A 14,757-nucleotide genomic window follows, 5' to 3' on the forward strand; every position below is an offset into this window, starting at 1 on the left:
TTATTTTAGCTGCTTCATGCGTTTAGCATAGATAAACAAATGATGACTTACAAAAATTTAGTTTCCACGCAGTTCAAATTAAACAAATCTTATCATAATTGTATTTACAGAAGACGGCTAACTAAAGTCACGCCACTTAAAGTTGCGTGACTTGTTTAGCTGAGGGACACAGCCTATCATTGGTCACCAGTCAAGCGAAGCATCTTCTTTTAAGTCGTTACTCTATACCTTTTGTGTTCCAAACGTCTTTTAAATTAAGGAGAAAACTTGATTCTGCATCATGGATTCCCTTCCATCCCGATTATTTTGTCTTTTTGCTACAGCCAATCTGTGGATCGGAGAAGCTTTGGTAGGTTACAAATCTTGAAAGCGTAAAATTTGCACCGTTCGCCCGTAGGTGTTGTGGAACGCACTACTTCAAAACAAATGCACTTGTTGTGTTATCTGAACGCGCCCAAACACAAAACTATGTTTAAAAGGTATCAGGCACTAACTCAGACGAGTCGATCATTCGATTTTCATGAAATCCGATGAATAAGGGCTCTCAAGATCATATTAAACACCGACAGCGTGATATATTGCAAACAGTTAACAGTATACAAATTATTATGTGTAAAATTGAATTCGAAGTGTCAAGAATTGTCCGGTAGCCGACAGGTTTTTGAAATTACTCCTTTAGTATCAGATGCATTTTTAGATTACTGGAAACTTCACGTTAATTCGATTTTGAATTTTCTAATTGGAAATAGTATGTAATGATCACTATTGTGAAGATGTGATAAACTTAACTTTAAGTGTGTAACATGGTCCAAGGTTTTCGCAACATTTGTTGAATAATACATCGATCGTTATTACCGTCTGCATTGCCTAGGCAAAGGAATATTGTGGATCTCATGAAGGAAAAGAATACTTCTGTGATGAAGGTAAAATCCATCAATTTTTTTAAGTTTGGTAGCAATCTTCTGTGACTTTGTTCTTTGCACAACACTTTGAAAACAGCAAGAACGCTTGCATACTTGTAAATCCAGTTAATTGCGAATTGCAACTTACATTTTATTTTGCTGTAACAAAAATTTACCTAAAACAAATTTCAGTCTCCGTGATTCAGCTATTATATTCATAGTTATATTCATAACTCAAATCGAAGGTAAAAGTAGTACTTGCTAACAGCAATACAGAAAAAAAGCCTGTTTGGTTAATTTGCCTCAAAGATTTTTATTTTTTCTCTGTTTACCTTTTTGAAATAATCATGAAGGCCAATGCTGTGGAGACTTTGACTGTTGTAACTACTTCAAGTACTACAAGGCCTGGTGTAAGTGAGCCTCTCTAAATTTCGCGTTGTTTTGATTTTTTTTTTCTTTGATTTGTTTTGTTTGTTGTGTACATGGGTGTTAGGTGGGTGTGTCTTTGTGGTAAGATAAATTGGTTAACAATGAACATTGGCAAAAAGCTGAATTGTAAAGCCGATGTCTGTGGGATTGATGACAATATTACCTGGTGACTTACAGGGTTTTGGCTGGTTTGGGCTGTGATAAGCATATTGGGATGCTGCTGTGCATATCAACGCAGACGTCACTACGGATGGCATGGACACATCAGGAATTTCATTTACCCATTGGCTCCAGCCAGAACAGAAGATCAACCACTTACTCCCTATGAGGAATTTTTTTCTTATCCCAAGTACAATTTGCCATCTTATGCTGAAGTAGAAGCTATGGGTAGCCTGGGACCTCCATCAGATGTAGAAAATGCACCGCCCCCTTATGCGGACCCACTAGCAAATGAGAATTTGGAAGATGATGCAGACAACTTTCAAAATGGTGAAATATTTTTGCAGAGTGAAGGGGATCATGAAAGTTCAACTCCCCTTATCCCTCCTGACACAGAAGAGCAGACATCAGAGAATTCATAACAATTAGTCTCATAATTTCTTTTTCTCAGCTGAAAGAGAAATGTGTGTGCACAAAAATGTCAATGCATGTGACATTTCAAGCTGGTGTAGACTCAGAGTAGAACAGTTGTGAATATGGGTTGTGGTGATAAATTCAAAACATATTTTCCTCACATTACATCAAACATGAGCACTTGAAATAATTATGAGGGAAATATTATATTACACTGTGTTCAGTAGCATCAATCAAATAAGAAGATCAGTACATATTAGCAAACCAAACCACAAAGTACTTTATGTTCCTCAGTGTCCAGTTAAGATTTTTCAGGTGTGATTATCCTGTTTTGCCCCAAAAAATCACATGCAAGACAAATTTCAAATGTTCACAGAGAGCATAATCAAGAATATGGTATGGATTGAATAATAGTAATAATAATTACAATTTTCTTTATAGCACTTATAGCAAGCCTCTAAGTACTTTACAATGTGTGTGTGAGAGAAACAAATTTTAAATAAAGATAAAGTGTTTGAAAGTCCCTACTGGCAGGAGGCAGATCAGTTGGCTATTTAGTGAGGGCTTGAGCTCAGGGCAACCAAGAACAAATCCAGTGACTAGCAGGGTGGAGGACTTGAACCCAGGAAACTGGATTACAAGTCCAGCACCCTAACTACTCAGCTATGCTGAGTGAACCTAGCAGGTGACATGCTTTTCCTATGAATGGGATAAACAGTACATTCAGAACCCTCTACCTCAATGAATCTTTGAGTTTAAACCTATAGGCCTCATTCAAATCTCCTTGTACTGTAGTGTAAGACTCGTGCAGTAATCAAACTTGTAATACAGAGTTATGATCATGTTACAATTGAACTGTACTGTATGTATGTAAATATTATCCTTTAACTTGTATCATAATTGCTTTTTGATGGAATATGTCAAAAAGAATACTGGTGTATAATAATTTATAGAATCAATGTACAGGTAGGTAGATTTATGAACAATGCGAGACAAACATTTGTATTTTACTCCCATGTTTTGGAAAGGGTAAAGATGTAAAGAAGTAATCCTGTCCAAAATTGTGAGAGAAAATAACCTGTGAAGGTGTAGAAAATAACCTCTTACTGAGCAAAGTAGAGATTGATTTCTCAAGCAGCCTGAATCTAGTTATGTGTTTATCATTATTCACACATTTAAATAATGTCATGTTTGTGTGTTTCAGGTTTAAAACAATACCATTATGTTACTAAACAGCAGTGAATTATTTTTGATATTCTTGCATATGTATAAAACAACACTTAAATTAAATTTATTTAATATAATACCACAATTGGTGTTCAATTTAGATTAAATTACAAAAATCAACTTTATTTTTTGGAATTAACTCGTTATTTCTAGTTCTAAGATTTAGTATCTTGCTTTTACAAGCTGTCAGTTGACTGATTTTTTTCAAGTCAATCATAAAGTGATAACTCATCAGGTAATTTCAGTTTTAAAGCCGGGGTTTCTGGAACTATTTGCACATGATGTGGTTCCCATTTTGTAGCACAGCTAGCCTGATCTTTTTTTTTCTCCTTTAATAATACTACTGGTGTTTCTGGGGCATTTAGGAGTGTTGAATATTGGTCACAATACTCTGCTACCTCTTGAGATGTATGTGCAAGTAGAGGTGTCTCTGGTATGGTGGAACAGGCTCTATGTTCTCTCATCTGATGTACTACTAATGGAGGGTGTGGGGTCCTACGAATTGCTGGTAATGGTTTGCCAAGCTGGTTTGCTTTAGAAAAGTTATTTAAATGTAAAGCTGGTATTTCAGGAGTTGCAAACTTCTTTGTGCCACTCGCTGTTATTTCTGATTTTCTTCTTTCTTTAAGTGACTTTAGTGCTGGTAATTCATGATCTATATTGATGTTTTCAAGGCAAATTTCCATGTTGTTAAGCATTCCCTGATGAAAGCTGTCACTAAGATTTTCTGGGAAGGTCATTCTATCTATGAAATGAAGAAATATGACAATCAATCGCCTTTATTACAAAGAGTGAAATGCAAAATAGCAGCATGCTGCATGCAGGTAAATTCTGCAGGCAAGTTTGCTATCATAGCTATCAAGATTGTCCTATTAGAATGACACTTGATTTTGTCAGTTTTTGCGTCGAAAACTCTCTGAATTAGTAAAATAGTACAAAGATGTTTATCTCTCAGGCTATAGAAGTTAGTTAGAAGCACTTACCGATAAAATGTGGGGGTAGCAAAGTACACCTGCATTCTAATGGCCAAGCTTTCCAAGCTCAAACTAGAGTAACTACTTTCCTGTAGCATAACGCCATCATATAAGCTTACCAGCATAATAACTTTTAGATCCTTTCCTTTTCTTGGTATATCCTTTATATACAGGTGCTCTTCTCTTGGTTATTACAATATTAAGAGGACTAAACTGTTTTTGATCCATAGTATGATTTCTAGCTGTCTTCACTGCGCTATGAAACTTCTCATCTTGAATCTTCAACTTCTGCATGCTAAAAAAAGAAAAGGTAAATACTAACGTATGATATTTAGAACTCCTGGATTCCCCCTCTCCTTTGGCTGGGGTCAGTATCGCAAACACAGAAGTATATTTAACAATTATTCCACAAGCATGTGTTGGATATGAGATGATAGATAGCCAACGAGGTGCGTAGCGCCAAGTTAGCTATAATCATCTCATATCCAACAAGTGCGAGTGGAATAATTGTTTCATTAAAAACGCCCCCAAGAAATAATTATTTTGTAAGAAGAAACCGGATTTTTTAGCTCTCTTTTGATTTTAAGCTGATGCGTACACTTGCCATATTTGTAGATTATGGTATATTGGCTCATATACCATAATGGCTAAGCCAATAAAAAGTCTTGAATTGCATTATTCAATGATCCAGTTTTTAATAATTTTCTTTAGTATAATTATACCAACTTGTCACAATTGTTTAAAATATTTCTTTCCTTTCCAAAATAAATTATGGTTCAAGATGTCTAACCAAAGAGTATTCTTTGTGCAGCTATGATTTCTTTCTTCAGAAAGAGTTTAAGTTGGAAAATTGTATCTCAAATGAAAAGCTCTCACCTGTATTGAAAATCATATCTTTGTGTTACGATTGCTGTCTTTTGGGCTGGATGAAGAGTATCCTTTCGTTATTTCTGTGTTTAGGAAAAAATAAAGACATGCCTAGTCCTGAATAATTTAAAAGCAATGGGCTTTGTTCATAAATACAACGCGTAGGTCTCAAAGATGTTGAATTCTCTGCTTTCTAAATCCACGGCTACATTTTAATGCCTTGCGGTTGATGTTTATTCAGAAAGGTAGACTACACATTCTCTTGCAGCTGTACTTTTAATTTAATGGTCTATCTAATGAAACTATAAACGGTCTGAAATTCCAAAATCAAGCTTGAAAGACTCAGCAGAATAAAGATACGCTTTTCCCTTTGTTTGTTTTTTGGTTTTAATTCTATTACACTTACCTCGCTCGCAAAATATGTGAATAGCATCGTCGCAGTTTTATTTAGCGATGTTGTTGTCACTTTACTGTAGGAGAATTTCCTCAACTTGAAATATTAGGACTTTCTTCAACGTTTTCACCATCAAAAATTATCGAAAGGAAAAGACTTTGACTTTGACTTTAGCACTGATAATTCAAAATAGATTTTATAATAATAAAAAATTACGAAAAAAATATGAAATTTCCCACCTTTTTTTTGTCAGCCAGCTGCCTGTGAGTTTCCCGCCAAAACAGTGTGATCCCGCTGATAAATTTATCTTCGCGGACTCATCAAGAAAAGCGTTATGGCTGCTGCACCAGCCTCCGAAGAAACAACATTTTCTCATTTCTCGAACGTCTTTATAAAGGATGTGAGTCCACAGATGGGAAAAGGCGTCTTTGCCAAGAAGTATTTCAGAGAAGGAGAGCTCATTTTTGAAGAAAGACCGTTGGTTTGCAGCCAGTTTTTGTGGAATTCTCTCTACAAGTACACGGCTTGTTCTAATTGTTTGAGGTCTTTGGAAACAGCTGAGCAGATGGCGCGTAGGTTATCGGGAAATGACAACTTGCAACTTCCTTACGCATCCAAGTGTTGTGAAATTACGCGTATGGGACAGAAAACTATTAGCTGTCAAAACTGTCAGGTACTACTCATTACGCAATGTACACTGGCAGAACGGTAACCACCTAGGAGTCACCTTGCCCGAAGTCATGTCGCTCCGAGCCTAAGTCATGTGTCTCAAAATTTTAGTCAGAACTTAACATTTTAAGGCAAAAGGTCACTGGGCACTCGTGGGTTCAGTTCTTGATTTTAAATTGGGAGTATTTGAGATACGATGAGTTTAATTTATCAAAATTGAAGCGAACTGGACAAAATGGAAGCACTCTTATTTATCACTTTAATTTTCTTCATAGGTTAAATATTGCAGCGAAGAGTGTAGGCAATGTGCGTGGGATCAATACCACAGGACTCTTTGTTTGGGACAAAATGAAGGAGATCCCAGCCATCCTTTAGAACAGTTACAGGAAACCTGGAGGTTTTTATCATATCATTTTTTCCAAATTTCTATATATAGTCTTTACAAAACTTTTAGATCTATTTATTTTTGTTTTAAATTGCATTCCGTTTCTATAACCTTATAATAGAAGTGTGATTTTTTTTTATCAGAAAAATGCACTATCCCCCAGAAACTGCAAGTGTGATGCTTATTGCACAAATGATTGCAACAGTATTGCAAGTAAGTGTAGCAATGAAATGATACAGACAATTGTATCACCACAACTTGACCATTTAGTATCCTGACATCAGCGATGATGGATATTCTCTGTACTTTCTCTATACATTCAAATACTAACTTAAAGGTGCTATAACAAGGAGAATCAGTCCAACAATAAGAGCTTCTCTAGTTGGGCATCATTTCCCCCTATTCTTGTGACCTTAATCTTGAATTCAGGGGTAACAAGGCTATGCTCCAAGAAAAATTAAAGGGAGCCCAGTAGTCTGAAACTGCGAGATCCAGGGTACCCAGCATATGCTTTTTATGAAAAAAAACTAAGATTCCTGAGTTGCCCAAGAGCAAAATTGAGGCACCAGGGGGCCACTGCACGCTGCTAGACCACAGCCATAGGTAAAATTATAAAGAGAAATTAGATGCTAGTCATTTGTAAGGGTCAATACAGTTGAATAAAAGATGGAAAAGATTTTCATTTTTCAGTTAAAATACATGAACATACACTGTACAATATACCTCCTATTATCAACAAACATTTTGTCTTTTTTTGTTTGTTTTGTTTTGTATTTTCTTTGCTTACTTTTTCTTTTTTTTCTTTTTTTTTTTTCTTTTTTTTTTTTTTTTTTGCATCAGGCACCAGATCCTAAGAAGATGCAGGATACATTTGAATCTTTTTGCCACTCTGTTGTGAATCGAGGGCAAAAGATTGTTCACAAACTACTAGGAGATCAGTTCAAGGTTTGTTGACAGCAGTGTGTCATTGGGATTTTTTTCAATGAAACATGTGACTTTCAAGGAAAAAAATGCTTGCATTCACCGAATCGAAATTTGGCGTCCAATTTGAATTGTCATTGTTCTGGACTTACTAGCCTCTCACACATGTGATAATCTTTTTGTGTTTCCTTGCAAAGATGAGGCTAGTAAGTCCAGAACAATGGTAATTCAAATTGGATGCGGTATTTTGGTTCTGTCAATAAAGAAACTTTTGTTTTCTTATCTGGTACAAAACATAGTCAAAGTCATAACTTTACATCTACATATACATAGATAAAATGGATCATTGTCAGTATTTGAGCAATTGTGCACCTACCCCTCTCCCCTAAGCCAACATTAGCCCTAACTTGTTATCAGTTGACTTTGCGGGTTGGGTGAGGGGAGGGGTGGGCATGCAGTTGCTCAGTTACTGAGTTAGACTAATAATGATAATGAAAGAAAGAACTGTTGTTGATTATTGTTTTTGTTTACATAATTATGTTTTAGTATAGTATAACTTATACTTATGGGGGCTGACCTCGCTGGGACTTCGAGTCCGTACATTAGTCTTTCATTTAGTACCTTTTTTTTAACTCTTTTTATCATTATTTTTTGTCACTAAATGGAAGTTACTATAAATAAATAAATGTGTCTGTTAGGGATCCAGCTCCTGACTAGCAAGATGCTAATTGGTGACACAGTATAGTTATACAATAAGAATTATCTTAAAATGTACTAATTAATACACTAATAATACAGTAACATAAGCTATAATAACACATATTTGATGTGGTTTTTGAAGTGTCCTTCTCCTGTGAGAAATTTAATTCTATAGAGTAAAGGAGTTCATTGTTTCCTTGAAGGAGCAGCTAGACATCCTAAGAGTGCAAATGTCCAATGCACTGTATGATGAGAAATTAGAAGAGGTAAGCCGGGTGTACAATGTACTGAAAAGTTGTGCAAAAGTTTCAACTTCCTAATTGTTATTAAATACCATTAATTTAATCATTATGATGACACAGCACACTCTTGCAATAAAATAAGATCTAAAACATTATAATTTCAAAGCCCAAGGTCCCTTGTAGGTGGGTACATGTACTACAGATCAACAGACACCAGGGTGGTGGATGGAACACTCCTGATTGTGAGAGTCTGTGTATGTGAGTAACTGAGTGTGTAAATAGATGAGAGTGTGTGAGTGAGCGTGTGTGATTTAACCCAAGACATAAACCAAGACAAAATATATACTTGTAGTAGGTTCAAAATACAATATACTAGAAGTCTGTGCTGTATCCCACACGTGCTACTGTTTATTGTGCAATCCTTCAGTTGAAATAACCCAAAAACACTCAAAAGCAAGTTCCATGCAAGCAAAAACCTCGGTAATGGGCATGGTAGAGATAAAAAAAGAGTAATGATTTGTGACAGTAAACGAAAAAAAAGCACTGGTCAATGGGCAAACTTTGCATGGTGATAGTAAGTGGAAAATAAGTACTGTCAGTAAATGACTTAATCCCATAAGGTATTGGGATAAGACCATAGAGATCAATAAGAATTCAGAATTCATATGTTCATGTATGATCTTACAGATTACTTCATTGAAGTTTCTACATTGTAACTGCCTATTAAAAATTACTTAACTTCAATGATCTTATTTCATACCTCTCAGATACATACCTTGTAGCATTCATCTACCTTTAACATTATTACTGCAATAGTAACATGATTCCTATTTCACTGTTAGTGGTTCAAAATGGATGGTTTTCTTTTGCTAATGGCTCTTATTGGAATCAATGGGCAAGGAATTGGAACAAGGCAAGTTATTGGATGGTATTGTTTTATCCTGTCAAAACTGCCCCGTCCCCCTCAAATCTGCTCTAAGTTGTGGATTTTAAGTACTCTATACAGGTCTTGTGTGAGGTGTGGAACATAGTTACATACATACATTAGATGACCACTCCCCACATGGGGGCTTTTCAGGGCCAATTCCCACCCTTCCCACCCCAGGGGAGGACATCCACTACACAGTAATCTCGTGGGTGGGAAATTAAGAAGAGAATTAAGAAAGAACAAACCGTACTCACTATCACTCAAAAAAGTCCACCCATCGTTTTAAGAACTTTGTGACAGTCAAGTACTTGCCAATTTAATCATACTCGTTTTTTTATAATAAACATTATTATCATTTTAGTATTATTATCATTGTTATGTACATGCTGTTTTTACTCATATGTAGTTCAATGCATTTTGTACAGTTTTTCCCCTTTTTTCTCCTATAATTCTTGTTAATGTAATTTATAAACCTGTAATTCAGCAGTCTCTGCAAGAGCTTTGAATAGATGTTATTATTATTATTATTATTATTATTATTATTATTATTATTATTATTAACGTCTCCTACCCCAAACCCTGCAGGAGACAGGGCCCTACAGTTTATTCGTCCTTATCCGAGAAGACTAGAATATCTATCCATTTTTTTATTATGGAAAGGTAGCAAATTCTCCTCACTTATTTTAAGACCATGAGTATCGGTCCGGCTGGGGCTCGAACCCTCGACCTCCTGCACAACACAATCCGGCGCTCTAACCAATTGAGTGGCCTCATGGTTGGTGTGCTTGACTTCAGATTGAGTGGTCCAGGTTTGAGCCCTGGCCAGGGACATTGTGTTGTGTTTTTGGGCAAGACACTATACTCCAACTCAAAGTGCCTCTCTTCACCCAGTTGTTTAAAGAGGTACTAGCGAATTTAATGCTGGGTGGTAACCCTGCCATGGACCAGCAATCCATCCAGGGGAGAGTAGAAATACTCGTGGTCCTTTCATACTATGGAAACCAGAGTTAAGTGCTGGCCTGATGGGCCACTTGGCTTGTAAACAGACTTTACCTTTACCTTTTATACAGGTCTCTCTAAGCTGTAACTTTTTTGGTCATTATGGTGAATGGAAAAAAAATTTGAACTTGGAGCACTCGTTTAAAATACAAACACTATTCAGTTGTCTTGAAATGGCTTTTGCAGCAATTTTCCCAAATTCATCAAGACAACTTTATAGGTACATTTTTAGTGTGGAATTTCAATTTGCCTCTTTTAAACACATAAACCACGCAAATTATGAAAACTCTGTCACTGCTCTCAGCCATGCTTCAACCAATTTTCATTTCAGCTCCTTGAGTGTTTATGTTCACAATCTTGAAAACCTTGGAGATATATCTGAGGATGAACGGCAAGCTCTGGATGTTTTTATTGATCAACTTTATGAAGAAATGGATAATGGTGAGAAAATCTGACCTGATTTATGATCTTTGTCGTTGCATTATTGTGAAATGTTTATTTTGGCTTCTATACAATTATCCTTTTACACCTCACCAGTTTCTGGGCAGTTTCTTAACTGTGAAGGTTCTGGTTTGTATGCACTCCAAAGTTCATGTGAGTACATTCAGTTTTTTTTCGTTCTTTTTCTCGCGGGCAGAATTACAGCACTTATTTACACCAATATCAGTCACTCATTTTTCCTGTGCTACAAAAGAAAATTAGTTAAAGTTGCCCCACGTCCTCAATCTTGCTATTTTGTTATGAGTTGTGAGTTTTTTTTCGTTACCGTGACTATAAAAGGTCATCGGAACTCGCAAAATATGCCACGGTATTATACGGACAGGAAGCGGAGCAACAAAGAGGCAGCACTGAACGATCCAAACTTTGGTTTCACTCCAATAGTTTAAGGCCAGACTTTAATGGATTCTCTTGTGTTGTCTTCGTCGTTTACGCAAGCCATATTCGATCGATACCGCCGATGCGCAGATAGGGCCTTAGAATGTGCTTCGAAAAGTAGAAGCCGAAATACCAGAAAATGAAATAGTAGTGGAATCATAAATCCCTTATTCGAGGGCTCAACGCATAATTCGAGTGGAGATTTTGCTCTCTGTCCTTATTTTTCCTCGCCCAGTAACTTGCAAAGTATCCGCGCGTATTACATGTATAATTATGTTGAACCATGGAAGAAGGTCTAAATATTGCTCTGTCACAAAAGCGAACATGTACCTTATTTAGCTTCTGCGCCGGTGGTAAACCACACAAAGCCAAAAAAAACTTGCCATGAATTTTTTCTTCTTTTTTTGTGATAATTTTTGTGGGCAGGTAATCCCAGTTGTGACCCTAACGCAGAAGTTAGTTTTCCCCACAACAACTCAACATTGGCATTAAAGGCTCTCCATGATATTAAAGAAGGCGAGGTATGGCAAATATTTCGAAATGTTTATTTCTGCAGTAAATGCCTTTATGGCAGTCGTATTATTATGCACATGCAATGTTGAATGCTCGTTTGAATTGCAATTTTAATTGCAATTGACGCTACTCGCACAAAAAGATGCCGACTAGGTAAATTCTGAAGTAGTGTGAATTTACACTTGAGGGTAGAGAGACGTGTTGATAGTGACTTCTCATTCCCAGCCCTTTACACTCTAACATCACTGTGCATATTGTCCATATTTCTCTAAAGATTTCCTTAGGTGTTGACAACGAATTTTTTTTTAAACAATCTGCTGTTGCTTTAGTTAGTGATCATTTCCTTTATTCTCGTGACCATAATGTGTGATTCAGGGGTGAAATTGTAAGGAACAATCAGATGCTTGGCTCTATAAGGAGTCAATTTTTGAAAAAAATAGCTCGGATCTAAAGATTAGCGCGCTGACCTGTAGGCCACGGCCTCTTCCCAATTGGTCCCATGCGATTAAAATTGCACGTACTTAAAATATAATAGTCTTTGAAAGCTCTGTTTGTCGAGCAACATGATTACAGTTTAATTCTATCGATCATGTCAGGAAATTGTCATTTGTTACCTGGACGACTGTGATCGAGAACGAAGCCGACACTCAAGACAACGTTTACTGAGGTAATCGCAACGAGAAATGTCTTACATTCACGTTAACTAACACTCGGATGCAAAACCTTCCCTAAGGGTTTGGAACTTGGGAATCCAAATTACATCACCCACGTTTGTTTCCACCGTGGGCTGGTCGTTTCCACTAAGCAATGGGCTTCAAATTCAACTTTTTTTTCAAAGTCGTACTTTGACGATCTAAACTCGCAGAATGGTCGCTTGAAATGAAATTTTATTGGCCAATAGCAAGTAGAGAGATGAATGAATAAATTAATAATAGGTGGAGGCATTGTGGCCGAGTTGTGTAATAATAATAAATTAATAATAAATAATTAAATAAATTAATAAATAAATTAATAATAAATAAATTAATATTAGGTGGAGGCATTGTGGCCGAGTTGTTAGGGCACTGGACTTGTAATTTGTTGGTCCTGTGTTCAAGCCCTCTTCTCTGCTTCTCACTGGATTTGTTCTCGATTGCAACGAGTCCAAATCCTCGGCTGCTCTTTGTATATAGCCAACTGGTCTGCCTCCTGCCAGATAGAATCTTTAAACACTGTGTTTATTTACAATGTCTCTTTCCAATCTGTTTGCGCTGACCCTAAAAGGCCCCCTTGGGGTAGTAGTCAATCAGTGCTTTTTTATCATGATTATAATATAAAGTAAAAAGGAAATAATTAAAAGGGATATTTGTGCAACGTTACATGACGTACATTACCGCTAATCAGAACACTCGTCTTTACGACATGTAATTAGTTTGTGATCGTTCTTTGAGGTTCACACGACTTCCTATGGCTTGATTACTCGGACAGTCAGTGAGAGGGAAGCAAGTTTTCATGGAAGTAAACGACGAAAACTAATAGATATTTCACTGAAATTGTTCATTTAACTTAAACTTAAGACCACAAAGGCTGCAAACTTTCGCAGCAGATATAAACGCCAAACATTATTGCTACTGTGGCTTGATGCTTGGAGCACTGAAGTGTGTTGTAAAATACAAGTCTTGTTTATTTTTAAGGGAAAATTACCTGTTCAACTGTACGTGCCCTAAATGTGAATCACAATCTGGTGACCCGGATGTGACATCAAGTGAAGACGAAGATGATTGTATGGAAGAAGACTCTTGACAAAAACTTTGGCTTTTTCTTTTCATCACGGAAAACATAGTGTTTGTTATGGATACTGCCAAGATTGTATTTCACCGGAAGATGTTCGAGTTTACTGGCTTTTTATGTCTTCATTCAAGGTTGTATATTTTAGTTCCAACGAGCTGGTCTTAATTATTGGTCACAGAAAAGGGGAGAACATGAACTGGTGGAATATAAATCTGAATCACAAGACGAAATGTTCACAGAACATGAATATCTAAAGGAGCAGTAATTAAAGAATGGCTGGGGATTTGGAGAATTTTGAATTGACCTGATCCCCGCGTAAGACTCTATAATATTCTTATTTCAACCCTCATTGGCAGTTAATAATGATAATAATAATAATACCTTAATTTATTATCTTTGGCGATAAGAATTACAATACTATTACAGTAAAAAATTTCAAAATTCATAAATTTAATTTCAAAAAATTCAAAACACAACAAATAAATTAATTGGCAGTCAATTTTCTATGATCTCTTCTTTCTATTCTGTTGGAGACGACTGATATCCCCCTCCGTTCCCCCTGAAAACCATATGAAACCCCCCCCCCCCAAATCCCCAAACCTCCCCGCCCTCCCTCATCTGTCAAGGGTTCCCGCGCCCCTTGAAAGTGCTTGAAAGTCGTTGAATTCCATTTTTTGTTTTCAAGGACTTGAAAACTCTTGGATGTAGACTCGGGTCCTTGAAAATTTTGAAAGTCCTTGAAAATAAATGCAGATGAATCAAAGTCGAAGTTTTCTTTTGTTTTTGGCGTTGAAAGTGTAAGTTTTGGAAAACGAGTTTTCCTTTCAATTCCCGCGTACGAGTATGATGTTTGACCCGTGAATTAATTATATGTTGTATCTGATTGGTGCATTGAAAATAACCTTGGTTACCTAGCACGTGATCACTGATGTGTATCCTTTAAGTCACGTTCGCCGGTCCTGCATGCAATGTTTTTTCTATCAGCTCCTATTTATTGAAAAAGGTCCTTGAATTTGAGAGCCAGGGTCCTTGAAAATGACCTAAAAAGTCCTTAAAAGTCCTTAAATTCGGTTCCTGAAATGGTGCAAGAACTCTGAGTGTATATGAACAACATCAGAACATAGGTATTGCATTTTCTTGATTCTGTTGGAATATTAGAATATGAAAAAAATTTATACAGCGTCAATTCCAAGTAATAAAAAAGTTATTCAAAAACGTGATTGAAAGCGTAGGGGCATGTGTTCCAATCGGAAGTTAAAGAAGCAGTTTGATCTCTTTGTTTGATCTCACACTCGAGATTGGATTTTCAAAAGATTGTAGAAGATACATCAATATGGAAGCAGTTTTCAGACAAAAATTGAGCGATTTCTTGGTTAAACGAACGCGCAA

General features: G+C 36.5%; 3 protein-coding genes across 8 annotated transcripts; 2 read left to right on the plus strand and 1 right to left on the minus strand.

Annotated features, from left to right (window-relative positions):
- The first annotated feature begins 220 nt into the window (after positions 1–220).
- LOC111339734 (uncharacterized) lies at positions 221–2,431 on the plus strand. 2 transcript variants are annotated; one of them, XM_022946449.2, is made up of 4 exons: positions 221–349; positions 872–923; positions 1,256–1,312; positions 1,509–2,431. In XM_022946449.2, the coding sequence occupies exons 1-4, from the start codon at positions 281–283 to the stop codon at positions 1,910–1,912; spliced, it is 582 nt and encodes a 193-aa protein (XP_022802184.1). In that variant the 5' UTR covers positions 221–280; the 3' UTR covers positions 1,913–2,431. The 2 variants fall into 2 exon arrangements, with proteins under 2 accessions (XP_022802184.1, XP_088581069.1); XM_088724943.1 differs by lacking the exon at positions 1,256–1,312.
- LOC111339732 (protein-lysine N-trimethyltransferase SMYD5) lies at positions 222–13,867 on the plus strand. 4 transcript variants are annotated; one of them, XM_022946446.2, is made up of 13 exons: positions 3,579–3,639; positions 4,336–4,415; positions 5,620–6,039; positions 6,311–6,432; positions 6,564–6,633; positions 7,261–7,365; positions 8,244–8,306; positions 9,125–9,195; positions 10,541–10,650; positions 10,747–10,803; positions 11,512–11,606; positions 12,195–12,265; positions 13,272–13,867. In XM_022946446.2, the coding sequence occupies exons 3-13, from the start codon at positions 5,701–5,703 to the stop codon at positions 13,378–13,380; spliced, it is 1,212 nt and encodes a 403-aa protein (XP_022802181.2). In that variant the 5' UTR covers positions 3,579–3,639; positions 4,336–4,415; positions 5,620–5,700; the 3' UTR covers positions 13,381–13,867. The 4 variants fall into 4 exon arrangements, with proteins under 4 accessions (XP_088581052.1, XP_022802181.2, XP_088581057.1 ...); XM_088724926.1 differs by lacking the exons at positions 3,579–3,639; positions 4,336–4,415 and adding an exon at positions 222–349; XM_088724923.1 differs by lacking the exon at positions 3,579–3,639 and having other exon boundaries at positions 4,299–4,415; positions 5,624–6,039.
- Positions 3,160–5,609, minus strand: LOC111339733 (uncharacterized). 2 transcript variants are annotated; one of them, XM_022946448.2, is made up of 4 exons: positions 5,379–5,609; positions 4,982–5,055; positions 4,225–4,400; positions 3,160–3,876 (listed from the first exon to the last, which is right to left on the minus strand). In XM_022946448.2, the coding sequence occupies exons 3-4, from the start codon at positions 4,397–4,399 to the stop codon at positions 3,341–3,343; spliced, it is 711 nt and encodes a 236-aa protein (XP_022802183.1). In that variant the 5' UTR covers position 4,400; positions 4,982–5,055; positions 5,379–5,609; the 3' UTR covers positions 3,160–3,340. The 2 variants fall into 2 exon arrangements, with proteins under 2 accessions (XP_022802183.1, XP_022802182.1); XM_022946447.2 differs by lacking the exon at positions 5,379–5,609 and having other exon boundaries at positions 4,982–5,124.
- Positions 13,868–14,757: the final 890 nt, after the last annotated feature.

Source organism: Stylophora pistillata, chromosome 1, assembly GCF_964205215.1.
Source record: "Stylophora pistillata chromosome 1, jaStyPist1.2, whole genome shotgun sequence".
Lineage (NCBI taxonomy): Eukaryota > Metazoa > Cnidaria > Anthozoa > Scleractinia > Pocilloporidae > Stylophora > Stylophora pistillata.

Coding starts and splice junctions, on each gene's coding strand:
- LOC111339734 (XM_022946449.2), top strand. CDS start 281: ATGGATTCCCTTCCATCCCGATTATTTTGTCTTTTTGCTACAGCCAAT. Junction 924..1,255: donor AGAATACTTCTGTGATGAAG/GTAAAATCCATC, acceptor ATAATCATGAAG/GCCAATGCTGTGGAGACTTT. Junction 1,313..1,508: donor CAAGTACTACAAGGCCTGGT/GTAAGTGAGCCT, acceptor GGTGACTTACAG/GGTTTTGGCTGGTTTGGGCT.
- LOC111339732 (XM_088724926.1), top strand. CDS start 5,701: ATGGCTGCTGCACCAGCCTCCGAAGAAACAACATTTTCTCATTTCTCG. Junction 7,366..8,243: donor TACTAGGAGATCAGTTCAAG/GTTTGTTGACAG, acceptor GTTTCCTTGAAG/GAGCAGCTAGACATCCTAAG. Junction 10,651..10,746: donor TTATGAAGAAATGGATAATG/GTGAGAAAATCT, acceptor ACACCTCACCAG/TTTCTGGGCAGTTTCTTAAC.
- LOC111339733 (XM_022946448.2), bottom strand. CDS start 4,399: ATGCAGAAGTTGAAGATTCAAGATGAGAAGTTTCATAGCGCAGTGAAG. Junction 3,877..4,224: donor ATCTAAAAGTTATTATGCTG/GTAAGCTTATAT, acceptor TTCATTTCATAG/ATAGAATGACCTTCCCAGAA.